The 15,572-nt window shown below is 45.8% G+C and overlaps 1 protein-coding gene across 8 annotated transcripts in view; it reads left to right on the top strand.

Annotated features, from left to right (window-relative positions):
- The window catches only part of SKAP1 (src kinase associated phosphoprotein 1), a 300,217-nt gene extending 295,049 nt beyond the window's left edge, over positions 1–5,168 (top strand). For 5 of the 8 annotated variants that reach the window (XM_055257337.2, XM_055257339.2, XM_055257340.2 and 2 more), the window contains one exon: positions 4,797–5,168. In XM_055257337.2, coding sequence (XP_055113312.2) covers positions 4,797–5,003 — 207 coding nt within the window. In that variant the 3' untranslated portion in view covers positions 5,004–5,168. Of the gene's footprint in view, positions 1–1,240; positions 1,350–4,796 lie in introns of all 8 variants that reach the window. The other 3 variants (XM_055257343.2, XM_063628800.1, XM_055257344.2) reach the window with 1 other exon arrangement.
- The last annotated feature ends 10,404 nt before the right edge of the window (positions 5,169–15,572 follow it).

The raw sequence follows: 15,572 nt of genomic DNA on the forward strand, positions 1-15,572 counted from the left end.
GGCCAACATGGTGAAACCCCATCTCTCCTAAAAATAGAAAAATTAGCCGGGCGTGGCGGTGTGCACCTGTAATCCCAGCTACTCGGGAGGCTGAGGCAGGAGAATCGCTTGAACCTGGGAGGTGGAGGTTGCAGTGAGCCCAGATTGTGCCACTGCACTCCAGCCTGGGAGACAGAGCAAGACTCTGTCTAAAAAAAAAAAAAAAAAAAAAAAAAATAGCTGGGTGTGGTAGCACACACCTGTAATCCCAGCTACTCAGGAGGTTGAGACAGGAGAATTGCTTGAACCTGGGAGCCGGAGGTTGCAGTGAGCTGAGATCTTGCCACTGCACTCCAGCCTGGGTGACAGTGCGAGACTCCGTCTCAAAAAAAAAAAAGAAATAGCCCCATGCTCTTCAACATCTGTTGTGCTTTTGAGAAGCTTTTCTGTATTCAAGGAGCTGCATCCTCACCCTGTGACTACCCCTTAAACTCTCTTTAAAACCCTCTCATCCTCTTTCTTGTTTGTTCCTCTCTGTGACTAGCCTGTCATTATTAATGTACCTGTCACCTCTCACCTGTTCTAGGGAAAGAATCTAATGTTTAGAGCACCTACTATGTATCAAACACTTTCAGTTGTTTTTACTTCAGTGATGCAATTTACAAGATAGAAGGGAGATATTATCCCTACTCTCACAAAGAAGCTCAAGCTAGGAGAACCTAAGGTCATGTGACTACTAAATGACCAAGCGAGGATTAGATCTCAGTCTGTCTGACTCCAAAGCCCATTACTCTGCTGTAAGCTCCCAAGGAGCAAGCAATCTTCTGATTCATCATTATATACCTCACAGGAACTCAAACAGCACTTTGCACATAGAAGATGCTTGATAAATATTATTGATTTGAACTATGACTTGACCCCTTAAATATCTGTAGTGTTCTGGCAATTTAATGTGTGCCCAAGTTTCTCTAAGAAGCTATACCATTCGGCTTGGTTTAAAAAAAAATGCTCTTTAGGTTCAGCAAGGGCATCAAATGTACTAACTTTACAATGTAGACAGGAAGATGGCAAAATGAAAGTGCTTGCTCTCTTCCTCTAGATGACTTTTTTAAATTTAATAATCCCATCAGGGAAGTTAACAGTTCATAGTGATAATGGCAACAATGAAACCACCAAACAGAATCTCCCATGCAATCACTAGAATAAATGAGCAGAAGCATGAACAAATTCTAACTGACGCCATCCTCTTTTCACTTTTCAGGAGTATAACATGTATGGCTGGTGGGTGGGAGAACTGAACAGCCTCGTTGGGATTGTTCCAAAGGAGTATCTCACCACTGCCTTTGAAGTGGAAGAAAGATGAAACCCAGGTATCAGAACCATTGCCAATGAACTGCCTAATAGTTGAGTGGAACTTGTGGGCCACTACTTTGTTTCTCTGAAAGATGAGAGTTGCCAGTGAAGTAGCTTTTCTTCATTTCTCATACTAATGCTAGTGATTCGCCACTGATGGAAAGAAAATGCCTCTGGAATTGTTTTTTTCTTAAATTTGGGGACAGTGTCACTTAGGATAAGGTTCAACTAATAGCAACATAAAATCTAAACTAAAAATGACTTAATTAACACAGAAGGCCAGGCACAGTGGCTCACACCTGTAATCCCAGCACTTTGGGAGGCCGAGGTGGGCAGATCACCTGAGGTCAGGAGTTCGAGACCAGCTTTACCAACATAGTGAAACCTCATCTCTACTAAATATACAAAAAAAATTAGTCAGGTGTGGTGGCGGGCACCTGTAATCCCAGCTACTGGGGAGGCTGAGGCAGGAGAGTCGCTTGAACCCGGGAAGCGGAGGTTGCAGTGAGCTGAGATCGCGCCACTGCACTCCAGCCTGGGCAACAGACTAAGACTCTGTCTCAAAAAAAAAAAAAAAAAAAAACACAGAAATGTATTTTTCTCTTCTGTAAAAATCTAGAGGTAAGTGGTCCAAGGTATCCAGTCCCAGGTACCTTTTCTTTTTGTTCTTCTCTGTGTGCCCAACATTCCCAAGGTTACCTCATGGCCAAGACAGATGCTCCATCTCCAGCCATCCTGTCTGCAACCTACACAGCACAGCAGGAAAGATAAAAGGAGAAGGTCAGGCCGGGCGCAGGGGCTCACGCCTGTAATCCTAGCACTTTGGGAGTCTGAACCGGGCGGATCATGAGGTCAGGAGTTCAAGACCAGCCTGGCCAACATGGTGAAATCCCATCTCTATTAAAAATACAAAAAATTAGCCAGACGTGGTGGCGCGCACCTGTAATCCTAGCTACTCAGGAGGCTGAGGCAGGAGAATCACTTGAACCCAGGAGGCATAGGTTGCAGTGAGCCGAGATCACGCCATTGCACTCCAGCCTGGGCAACAGAGCAAGACTCCATCTTGAGAAAAAAAAAAAAGAAAAAAAGAGAAAAGCATACCCTCTTCCTTTAAGGGCACTTCACAGATGCTGCACACACATTTCCTTTCACATTCCATTGGTCAGAAGTTGGAATATATGGACACAGCAAGCTGTAAAGAAAGCTTATAGCCCTGTGTCCAGCTTAGAATTGGGAGATTCATGATTAAATACAAAGGGAAGAATGGATATTGGGATAAAACTGGCAATTTTTGCCACAGGGATGGATCTAGGTTTATCCCCAGCTCTCAAACCCAGGGCACCATTTCCCCAAAATGCCCACATACTGCAATATGACTGACCAAGATTAGGAATCCAATATGAGGATTCCTCATATTGGAACATGTGAAATATTGGAACTATGGAACATAATCAAATTAACTTTTAAGTAATAGAGAATATGGTTTGCAGGGCCAGGCACAGTGGCTCACACCTGTAATCCCAACACTTTAGGAGGCCAAGGCAGGAGGATCACTTGAGATCAGGAGTTTGAGACCAGCCTGGGCAACAGAGTGAAACCCCCTCTCTACAAAAATTTTTTTTTTAAATTAGCCAAGTGTGGTGGTGCATGTCTGTAGGCCCAGCTACTTGGGAGGCTAAGGTGGGAGGAATGCTTGAGCCCAGGAGGTTGAGATTACAGTGAGCCATGATTGCACCACTGCACTCCAGCCTGGGTGAAAGAGCAAGATCCTGTCTCAAAAAAAAGAAAAAGAATAGGTTTGTGTTTTATTAGCAAGAACCACATTGTGTTTCAAAATAGTCGGGGTGGGTGCCTGGTTTGGGTGGAGTAATAGTGGGAGCCACTTTGGTGCAGAGTGGGTTTTGGTTAGAATTAAGATGCTGATGGAGGGCCCCCAAGACCAGCATGTTGTCACTAGCTCCATCTTCTGGCCTGAAATAGGAGCAGTCTTCACTGCTGGGGGTAAAGAATGGCATCAGTGTGACAGTGATACAAACACTCCTTGGAGTCCAGACCAGAGCCCACTCTAGTGTGCTGCAGCAGCTGAGTGAACTCATTTAGGAAAATACATAAGGATAGATCTTATTCTCCAATGCCCTTGGACAACCATACGACACCAGCTCAGGCCTGTCACTCAAGGTTTGACTTTATGATTTTCCTGATGAAGACTGTTCCATGGCCACAAGTGTAGAGGGTTGGAATTTTTCTGTCAAATCTAAACAAATCCAGCCGGCCGGGCATGGTGGCTCACACCTGTAATCCCAGCACTTTCGAGGCCAAGGCAGGCGGATCACTTGAGGTCAGGTGTTCAGGACCAGCCTCACCAACATGGTGAAACCCCATCTCTACTAAAAATACAAAAATTAGCCAGGCATGGCGGCAAGCACCTGTAATCCCAGCTACTTGGGAAGCTGAGACAGGAGAATCACTTGAACCTGGGAGGCGGAGGTTGCAGTGAGCCGAGATTGCGCCATTGTAGTCTAGCCTGGGTGACAGAGACTCCATCTCAAAAAATAAATAAATAAAAATAAAAAACAAATTCACCCTTTTTCACTCTGTCATTTATTTGTTTATCTCTTCATTGTCTTTGGCCCAACAAATCTATTTCTAAGAATTTATCTGGCCAGGCGCAGCGGCTCACGCCTGTCATCCCAGCACTTTGGGAGGCCAAGGGGAGCGGATAACGAGGTCAGGAGTTCGAGACCAGCCTGATCAACATGGTGAAACCTCGTCTCTACTAAAAATACAAAAATTAGCCAGGCGTGGTGGTGGGCACCTGTAACCTGGCTACTCAAGAGGCTGAGGCAGGAGAATCACTTGAATCCGGGAGGCAGAGGTTGCAGTGAGCTGAGATCACGTCACTGCACTCCAGCCTGGGCAACAGAGCAGGACTCCATCTCAAAAAAAAAAAACGAATTTATCCTATTGACCATTTTTGGTTTGGGTAAAAAAAGAAAAAAAAAGAAATTATCCTACAGCTATACTTGCACATATGCAAAATGACAGGCACAAACAGTTCATTGTAATAGCAAACACTTGGAAATGACCTAAATGTTTAACAGAGAACTAGTCAAATAACTATAGTACATTCATAGAATTGAATATTATGCAACAGTAAAAAAGAAAGGGAAACTGTGTGGAATACATTCTAAGATATGCTGGTAAGTTTAAAAAAAAATAAAGCAGCAAAGAATGGAAGCCAAATTTGCCCCATTTGTATAAAAAAGGACTGGTGACTATATATACCTATTTGTTTATATTTATATGGGATATTTCTGGAGGGAGACACGAAGTGATAACATGGTTGCCTCCAAGGACAGAGAAACTGTGAGACAGGGTAAGGGGGAAAACATTATACTCTGTGCCCTTTAATACATCTATATTTTGAATCACAAAAGCAAATTTATGTATTTTTCCTCCTTTAGGAAATATATTCTTCCCTCCCTCCTGCCTTTATGAGGAAGCTGATCATCAAAAGTTCCCACTGCCTACTTCTGCCACCCCACCAACGCCTTGGACTCGTCTCTTTGCTGAAGAGACCCAAGTCTCTGACACCTCAGAGTGACTGTAAGCTACCAGTAAGACAAGTGGGAAGAGGCACGTTCATCAAACCTGTTACTAAACCAGCCTAGTCATAGCTCATCCCCATCTCTAAATGTGTCCACACATCCACATCTGCCTTCTCCACAAGCTTTTCACAAAGAAGGTGAGAGAGAAGGAAACCTTGGGAGGAGGACATTGCTGGTTGTTCTGGCTGGTTTGACAAGCACAAATAAACTTGAGATGTGGTTCCTTGCCATGTGTGATGATGCTGAGCTCCTTTTTGTAAAATGATATCAATATGTCAGCTCTGGGCATTTTTACCACCTCCCAATAAAGTGGGGATAGCATGAGAGAAAACAAAAGCCCAGAGAAAAAAGGAGACTTGGAATTGTCTTTCAGAGCAGAATCTTCTCTGGAATCCACGTCTGTTGTTTATTTTTTGTCTTTTTTTTTTTTTTTTTTTGAGACAGAGTCTTGTTGCCCTGGCTGGAGTGCAGTGGCATGATCTTGGCTCACTGCAACCTCCACCTCCTGAGTTCAAACGATTCTCCTGCTTCAGACTCCCGAGTAACTGGAATTACAGGTGCCCACCACTACACCCGGCTCATTTTTGTTTTTTTGTTTGTTTGTTTGTTTTTGAGATGGAGTCTCGACTCTGTTGCCCAGGCTGGAGTGCAGTGGCGCAATCTTGGCTCACTGCAACCTCCCCGTCCCTGGTTCAAGCGATTCTCCTGCCTCAGCCGCTCGAGTAGCTGGGATTACAGGCGTGCACCACCATACCCAGCTAATTTTTGTGTTTTTAGTAGAGACGGGGTTTCACCATGTCGGTTAGGCTGGGCTTGAACTCCTGACCTCAAGTGATCCACCCGCCACGGCCTCCGAAAGTGCTGGGATTACAGGGTGGCTGAGCCACTGCACCCAGCCAATTTTTGTATTTTTATAGAGACGAGGTTTCACCATGTTGGCCCGGCTGCTCTCAAACTCCTTAGCTCAAGTGATCCACCTGCCTCAGCCTCTGAAAGTGCTGGGATTACAGACATGAGCCACCGCTCCCACCCAGCTACGTGGTTTTTTTCCTATGTGCTGAATCTCCAAAACGAGACAGAACCAGAAGCAAGGCCTTGGAGTCAGCATATTGAAGAGTTCCTCTTCAGGCCTCAGGTTAGTTAACAACCCATGTGTCCTGCACTACAACACCTCCCAGGTAGGGGCTGAGGAAATGCTCTGAGGAGGGCTCATGTATGGATACAGGGCTCCCTGTTTCCCTTTCCTGTTGTCTGTACCTAGCACTCAGGTTACCTGCACATTAAGAGGCAGCAAGACATAGTGATTAACAGCATAACATCTGCAACCAGACAGCCTGGGAATAAATCTCAGTTCCCTGTCTACTGTGCTCTCTGGAGCAAGTTATTCGACCTTTTATGCCTCAGTTTCCTCACCTTAGAAGGGCTATACTCTATTCACTGTATCATTAGGTGATTAGGAAGATTAAATGATTTAACATGTGTAATGGTACTTGGAACAATGCCTGGCACATAATAACTGCTCAATAAGGGTAGCTGCTATTATTGCCTGATTCTCTACAGAAGAAATTTTGAAAGACAGGCAACTGGCCAGGCACAGTGACTCACGCCTGTAATCCCAGCACTTTGGGAGGCCGAGGCGGGCAGATCACGAGGTCAGGAGTTTGAGACCAACCTGGCCAACATGGTGAAACCTCGTCTCTACTAAAAATACAAAAATTAGCCAGGCATGGTGGCGTGCACCTGTAATCCCAGCTACTCAGGAGGCTGAGACAGGAGAATCGCTTGAACCCGGGAGGCGGAGGTTGCGGTGAGCCGAGATTGTGCCACTGCACTCCAGCCTGGGCAACAGAGTGAGACTCCGTCTCAAAAAAAAAAAAAAAAAAATGAAAAAAAAAATCCCTGTTCAGAGAAGCCCTGGATTGGTGGTAGCCTGCCTGTCCTCTGTAATGACCACGTTGCAGTACTGGAGTAAGATGCCCATCTCACATCACAAAAGAGATACCAGGGGGCAAACAGGGATGTTAGTGGGCTCTAACTTTCTCAAAAAAAAAAATAGATCTTATACCAACTATTCATTTCCAGATTATCTGACCCAAGAGTAAAAAGAAGAAAACAGTTTTGTGTATGATGGGTAACTGCATGGAATTAAAAGGGGAAATTTTAGGTTTCAGAGGAAAAAAAAAACCCAAGTGAGATAAAGGCAATATAGAAGTGTCCTTAACGTCCCCCCACGCTTCACACAGAGTGCTAAAGGAGAAGGAACCACTAGGTGGCAGCATATGAGCAGGTGAATCGAAGAGAACCAACTGCCTCCAGTTTTAGGAGCCTTTGCACCAATCCCACCCACAGAAAGGACAATGGGCAGTATTCTAAAGTGTTTAACAGAGGGAGCAAAAACAAACCCTTCTGTACTCCTCCTCTGCCACCCACCTCTCCCCCACTCCCCCCATCCCCACCCATCCTTCCCTGGAGACCCAGGGACCCAAATCTGAAAAGCTGGGTGGCTAAGAGGCCAGAATATCATCGTGCCACCACTCTGTGGCTGAAAGACATCAGAAAAGGGGATACCAGAAGAGAAAGGGGAGGGATCTGGGACAGAATAACAGGCTGAAAAAGGAAAAGGTCAGCCAGGTGCGGTGGCTCATGCCTGTAATCCCAGCACTTTGGGAGGCCAAGGTGGGTGGATCATGAGGTCAAGAGATCAAGACCATCCTGGCCAACATGATGAAACTCTGTCTCTACTAAAAATACAAAAATTGGCCAGGTGTGGTGGCGCACGCCTGTAATTCCAGCTACTAAGGAGGCTGAGACACAAGAATCGCTTGAACCTGGGAGGCGGAGGTTGCAGTGAGCCAAGATCACACCACTGCACTTCAGCCTGGCGACAGAGCAGGAAAAAAAGAAAAAAAGAAAAGAAAAAGGTCAAGATAACTTCTTCACTCCCTACAGAATTCAATGCTCTCTAAATCATATGGCCATTGGCTTCCAGCATTTAAAATAAAATGTCCCTTCTATACCTGTTTCCAAGAAAACAACCACTTGCCAAACTGCAAAGGTCTTTGGGTACCGCCATACACCCCACCGTAGACCACACTCAGATCTCTGGCTCTTCTAGCTATGAAACTCAGCAGATAAAGAAATTAGGTTGGTCCTAAAGTATATAAACAAATGACCTCATTGGAAATCTGGTCTGTAGTTGTTCTGGCTGTCTCTGACATTGTTATATGCAAAAAAAAAAAAGGGGGGGGGAGGGTTGGGTAGAGCATGTTTGATGTGTTGATGAGACAATCTACAGGCTGATGGACATTCTCTGCTAGGGGATAGTTCTAAAGGAGACTTTTTGGAAGCAGCAGATTCCTACAGCATTGGAAACTAAACCTCACCCAGCAAAACTGCTCCCCACCCAATTAGCCCCCATCTTAGCCAACGGCCTCAGATGGCAACAGGCTAATTAGATTACCGCTCCTCTGTTTGGCTCTACTAACCAAATCCCCACCTCACTGCCTGCCACTAACTGGATAACTGGGGCATTAGACCACTTAACTAACCACATTATATGTAGGATGGCTTCTTAATCACTACCAATTGTTCTAGCAAGTGAAATAGGAAAGTGGTGGAGATGAAAGCCTTTTTTCCTTGATTTTATGTAAAAAGAAAATTTAAAAGCTAAAATCCTAAATTTAAGAAGTAAATGTGTAATCATTGACACAGAAGGTGCTGACCTCCCAGTCGATAATCTAACCTGGGGCTGGTATGGTTTGGCCTGAATTGTCCAAGCTGGTATCCAAGAATATTACATGCTCTGAAAACAACATTTCAGCTACATTTCACTAAAAATACATTTTTCTAGTGTGTTTACCCTGTCATCCACATAGCAAGATAGCATAGGCATTGTTTTGCAATTACCTCAATATTAAATTTTTCCATATGATGGCCTGGTATATCTCTTAGAAATCTGTATTTAATTCAAAGCCAACTATATCTTTCTTGATGGTGAATAAAAAATGGTAAAGAGGTGAGAATTCCTATTAAGTCTCATTCCCTAAACCCAGGTTGATTTTGTTTTCAACTAGAGTAGTGTCAAAGGTGGGGTTGACAAGGTGCCCTCCCTCCTGTTTGAGAGATTTTTTTTTTTTTTTTTTGAGACCTAGTCTCCCCTCTGTCACCCAGGCTGGAGTGCAGTGATGCGATCTCTGCCTCAGCCTCCCGAGTAGCTGGGATTACAGGTGCCCACAACCACGCCCGGCTAATTTTTGTATTTTTAGCAGAAACAGGGTTTCACCATCTTGGCCAGGCTGGTCTTGAACTCCTAACCTCGTGATCCACCTGCCTCAGCCTCCCAAAGTGCTGGGATTACAGGCATGAGCCACTGCACCCAGCTGAAACAGATTTTTTTGTCTAAACAGAATTATGTAAGGAATTAGCATTGATCTCAAGTTGCCATTGACCTTTTTAAGAATTTTAGCTTCCCTAGTTGCACCACCTTATCTATAACCAGCTAGTATTTGCAAATGATGAAACTGAGGATCTTAAAGGTTGTGACCACTGGTTCAAAATCACAAACTCTGCCGTGGAAGAAGAAATAAAATGAAAGCCCCTTGAAATTCTCTGTCAGCTGCTTTGCTTATTGACTTACTCGAGTTCTGTTGCAGTCAGACACCTCCAGTGAGACATCTTCAAAATCCACATTTCATGCCAGTCCCTGGCATCACAATAAAGCAGTGGTGTCAATGCAAAGCGCAAGATAATGCACGTGGTTGGGGAGGAAGACCCCTGCCTTTAAAAACCAGTCTGAGAAAGATGGAGTTGAAGAGAAGACGAAAAAAAAAAGGGCCGGGCGCGGTGGCTCATGCCTGTAATCCCAACACTTTGGGAGGCCGAGGCGGGCGGATCACGAGGTCAGGAGATCAAGACCATCATGGCTAACACCGTGAAACCCCGTCTCTACTAAAAGTACAAAAAAATTTAGCTGGGCATGGTGGCGGGCGCCTGTAGTCCCAGCTACTCGGGAGGCTGAGGCAGGAGAATGGCGTGAACCCAGGAGGCGGAGCTTGCAGTGAGCCAAGATAGCACCACTGCAGTCCCACCTGGGCGAAAGAGCGAGACTCCATCTCAAAAAAAAAAAAAAAGAAAAGAAACAAAAGTTTTGTTTTTTTTTTAATCTTAAGAACAAAACTCTCAGATGCCAGGGACAGTGGTGCTTTCATCTTTGGCAAAACAAAAACAAAAACCCCTCCCCTCAGGTCTCCCACCAGGAGTGGCTCTGGAAGGATAAATCTTCAATGGCGTTGATTTGTTAACTCCCAGAGCACCAGCAAAATCTGCAGGGCTGAGTTTAAAAAAAGCAGACCTCTATACACAGGATTATCTCTGCCACACAGCCCAGTGACTCCAGCTCATTTTCTAGTTTGTGGATTACCATAGTCCCTTGCTTCTTCCCTTCCCTACTGCCCAGCTATTTCATTTCCCATTAGAATTTACCGAGACTGGGTAGGGACTTTGAAATTTATAACTAAAAAGATTATTCTTTTTCAAGGGATTTGAATTAGTCTCCCTTTTTCCCTATAAAAAACTAACTATTCAGAAAACATGCTGTTTTTCTCCTCTATATGAATTGATGACCATTCTTTCGGATTCCATTAATGATATATTTTAAGATTTAGCCCATGCTGTACAAAAATCTTTTATAAATATAATGGCCCCCCAAAATACTTCCATGTCAGAGGAAACTGAAGTACAATTAACAGAGTGATCGTATAATTTATTCTCCAAAGGAAGACATTTTTGAGAGTGAAAGGGGAGTTAATGATGATGCCAAGACCGCAGGTGTAAACTGGGAAGTGTGGTCATGCTAAAAATAAGGCAAAATGAGGTGCCCAGTCACCTGGGGAGTGGACGGTAGAGGAAGATGACCTGGCTTTCCTGGTATGAGGCTTGGCAATGTCCCTTCTAATGAAGTCCTCTCCTCTGCAGGCCTGGTTTCTAGGCAGACCCTGCCAACTGAGCTTTCTTTTCCTGATGCCCAGGCATTTAGAGGGGCCTGGTGTCTTTGGCATCGAGCCGCCTGTGGGGCTGGCCAGCTGTCAGTGGCTGTGTGCATTCAGTTCCCTCATGGGGTCCCATCACAGTCCACCACCCCTCCGAACTGGCAAAGCGCCACTGAAGGAAGCATTTTTGTGGCACTGGGCAATAGTATGCCACTTCCTTGCCTCCTGTGACAGAAGTGTTCCAAGAGGCTTCTAGTGCTGGTCCTCAAAGAGGGCATCTGGTTCCACTGTAGACACTCACAGCCTGATGGTGAGCAGCTGGTCACCTTTTATCCTCCACATCCCATCATGGAACAGGAAGCAGGCATTTCCCTTTTCCACACCATCAGACATGCCCGCATTGCTGTGCTGTGAGTCACCAAGGTGGCATATGCACACCACCAGCCCCTTGGACGTGCCATGAACTATTCCACCTCCGGACAAGCATGCAGCATCTAGAGATTTAAGTTCATTTCTTCAACATCTCCACGTTTAGGGTACCAGAACTTGGAGCAGATTACTTCACTCTGTTAGTGCAGGGCTTCTCAACCTCAGCATTATTCATATTTTAGGCCAAATAATTCTATGTTGTTGGGAGCATTGTAGGATGTTCGGCCACATCCCTGGCCTCTACCCACTAAATGCCAGTGGCCTCCCCCTACCCTACCCCTAAGCTCTGACCACCAAAAATATTTCTAGGTAGTGCCTAATATCCCCTGGGGGCAAAATCTCCCCTGGTTGAGAATTGCTGTCTCGGGGCATTTGGGATGTGTTTAGCACAAAGCACAGAGAAACCACCCCCCATTCTAGAAGTTTGTGCTTGAGCCGCTGGATTATGTGATAGAGATTACGGCTAGGTTGAGAAGATACAGCATTTAAATGCCACAAATCCCTCAGGGCTTAAAAACCCTTCGTTCTGCCTTTAAGATTTGCTCACCTGCGCTGCTGCAGATTTGCACTATGATGTGTTGGAATGAGCAAGACCACACTCGCTGGTTCAGAGCTGCATTACAGTCTCTCTCATGTCTCGAGCCCTGTGATTACTATCCCTTGTTTCCCTTTTCTGTGACAGAAATCTAAAAGAGGAGTGCTTGAAACTGCCACTTAGGACCAAGTCAAATGCTGTGTACTTCAGATCAAGAAACACCATGCAGAAGGCAGCCGCAGATGAAAGGGTTCGGCTCTGGTTCCCTCCTCAGTGCACTGGTGGGACTGGGGCCGGGCAACATGCTTTTCATGTGTTGACTACAGTCCCCAGGCAGAAGTGGGGAGATTCAGGACAGATTGCCATCTCTTGGCTGTGATTTTCCTGGTCTTCCGTGTTCATTTACTGGAAAGTTTTCTCATACAAAATGACTCCCAGGAGCCCTGTCCAGAACCAAAATTTAAATACAACGAAAACGCAACCAAAAACCACTGCCTTCTCAGGAGGCCAAAATAGGAAGTGAGGTCCAGTGCCATTGTCGTCTCTGCCAGCACAGGCCAGACAGGAGGGCCATCACTGGCCCTGGTGCCAGCCAGAGCCCTGTCGACGCTGCCTCCCATGGGCCCAGAATCTGAGGCACCTGGAAGGGTTATTAGCAGGATTGGAACTCATCCCTCTGCTGGGACCAGATCATAATTACAGTAATTTTCTAACAGAGCTCGGCAGTAGGACTGTTTAATCAGCATCTGACTCCCTTGTGCTCCCAGCCCTCATTACTCAAGGAGAGGAGTGGGATGACTCTTAAAGAGACAGTGCCCGCCTTTCAGCGTTTTGAACAGATGTGCCCTAATTGGTAGAATACATCTAAGTCTCACAGCTTATAGCAGGCAGGCTGCATTGCCTCCAACAAACTGCCTCAAGCTTTCACTGTTCTGGGCCTTCTGCCCGAAGGATCCGGGTCAGGCTGCTGGTGGGGTGGGCTAGGCTTCCCACAGCAACACAGCAACCAGGGAAAGGGACACGCACAGGGCTAGAGCACTCAGGGGATTGGAACAGGCTGGCCCTTTCTGAACTGATGGTATCAAAGAAAAAGTGCTTGGCTGAAGGATGGGAAGGAGAGACTTGACAGCCATGCAGCCATGCATGAAAAATTTTGGCTGGTGGCTTCCCATAATCCAGAGATTCCAGAAGCATCTTGTGTTCCTGCCCTTCCAGGGGAAAAAAACCTGAGACTTCTCAGTAGTCTCCTAATTCTCACACCCTAGCTTTATCACCTCTGTTTATTATCTGTGCCCCTTTGGCTACCATGAAAGTACCCCTTGGCTTTTTTTCCTTCTCCTTTGCTTGTGAAAATAGACCAGATCTCCCCTGAACAAAAGAAAAGTAAAATTATTCACTCTGCTTATTGAGTCAGGAGGACTCTGTCTCCTAGGAAGTGTAGTTCTTGTTAACATTTTGAGCATAAGTTGTCTGTGTTTATATCTTGAGATTTGAGGTCTCCAGCTTTCCAACTCCAAATCCAGTCATAGCTAAAATAGAAGTGTTTTTTCCCTCCTAAGAAGTCGTATCTCTAATAAGGTTGGACTCAGTGGCTAACACCTGTAATCTCAGCACTTTGGAAGGCCAAGGAGGGCAGATCACCCGAGGTCAGGAGTTTGAGACCAGCCTGGCCAACATGGTGAAATCCCATCTCTAATAAAAATACAAAAATTAGCCAGGCGTGGGCGGACACCTGTAGTCCCAGCTACTCAGGAGGCTGAGGCAGGAGAATCACTTGAACACGGGAGGCGAAGGTTGCAGAGAGCCGAGATCACACCACTGCACTCCAGCCTAGGCAACAGAGCGAGACTCCATCTCAAAAAAAAAAAAAAAGTATAGTGGGTAAGAACAGGAAAGGGGGCACTCATCCACAGTTCAAAGAAAGGTACTGTAAACCAGACTCTGAGCCTTTTACAGAACTGAGTCCCTGCTGGCAGAGGGCTGCCCCTCCAGCTTAGAATCACTGCCCAGTGTTCCACTAAGGAAGTGCTATGTCGTGCTGCAGTGGTTATCTGTTTGGCTTTAGTTGCGTCTCAGCTGGCTGCTCATACATAAATCCATAGACGCCACTCCAGCCTCTGATTGAATGCTCCTGCAGCCTCAGTGAGGCAGGCCGGGAGCTGGTCTATTCCCCTTTCTACCCCCAACCCCTCCTCACATCAAATCCTTCCAATTCTCATACCACTGTCCACCCCACCCCTAGGGTGTTAAGGATATTCTGCAAGAGCTGAGGCATATAAACAAATTCACATACATGGAACTAACTTAGTGCCCAATCAGATAGTTAAAAAGTCATGATCAGGCCGGGCGCGGTGGCTCACACCTATAATCCTAGTACTTTGGGAGGCCAAGGCAAGTGGATTACTTGAGGTCAGGAGTTCGAGACCAGCCTGGCCAACATGGTGAAACCCCATCTCTAATAACAATACAAAAATTAGCCAGGAGTGGTGGCGGATGCCTGTAATCCCAGTTACTCAGGAGGCTGAGGCAAGAGAATCACTTGAACCTGGGAGGCAGAGGTTGCAGTGAACTGAGATCATACTACTGCACTCCAGCCTGGGCGACAGAGCGAGACTCCATCTGAGAAAAAAAAAAAGTCATTATCACCTCCCAAGCAAAGCTAACAGAGAGGATAGGAGGTACCTTGGACTCAGTCGTGTGGATCTAAGGCCTTAGCATGAGAAAACTAAGAACTGTGAAAGGGCTCTGATTTCTGAGAACAATTCTGAAAAGCCCTGCAGGGTTTTTTTTTTTTCCTTGAATGTAGTGGTAGACTTTTTCTTTTTGGGGGTGGTAGGGGACTTGTCTCACAGAGCTTGGAAAGTATCTCTCATGTGAACATATTTCACCATCATCTAAAAACATGCTTTTTAAAAAACCACACTTGGCTGGGCACAGTGGCTCACGCCTGTAATCCAAGCACTTTGGGAGGCCGAGGCAGGCAGATCACTTGAGGTCGGGAGTTCGAGACCAGCCTGGCCAACATGGTGAAACCCCATCTCTACTAAAAATACAAAAATTGCCAAGCGTGGTGGCTCACACCTATAATCCCAGCACTTTGTGAGACTGAAGCAGGTGGATCATGAGATCAAGAGATCGAGACCATCCTGGCCAACATGGTGAAACCCCATCTCTACTAAAAATACAAAAATTAGCTGGACGTGGTGGCACGTGCCTGTAGTCCTAGCTACTCGGGAGGCTGAGGCAGAAGAATCACTTGAACCCGGGAGGTGGAGGTTGCAGTGAGCCAAGATGGCGCCACTGCACTCCAGCCTGGCAACAGAGCAAGAGTCCATGTCAAAAAATAATCATAATAAATAAATAAAATAAAAATAAAAATACAAAAATTAGCCGGGTATGGTGGCAGGCCCCTGTAATCCCAGCTACTCTGGAGGCTGAGGCAGGAGAACTGCTTGACCCCGGGAGGTGGAGGTTGCAGTGAGCCGAGATTGTACCACTGCACTCCAGCCTGGGCAGCAAAGGCTGCCCATCTCAAAAAAAAAACAAAAAAACACAAAAACATTGAGCTCAGTTTCCTCAATGAAAAAAGGAGCATATACCTAACCCACCTTCCTTGCTAGGCACTAAGAAGGGCCAATAAAATTATGCTTATAAAACTTAGTATTTTAATGTAAGAAAACA

The sequence above is a fragment of the Symphalangus syndactylus genome, chromosome 20 (genome assembly GCF_028878055.3).
Source record: "Symphalangus syndactylus isolate Jambi chromosome 20, NHGRI_mSymSyn1-v2.1_pri, whole genome shotgun sequence".
Taxonomy (NCBI): domain Eukaryota; kingdom Metazoa; phylum Chordata; class Mammalia; order Primates; family Hylobatidae; genus Symphalangus; species Symphalangus syndactylus.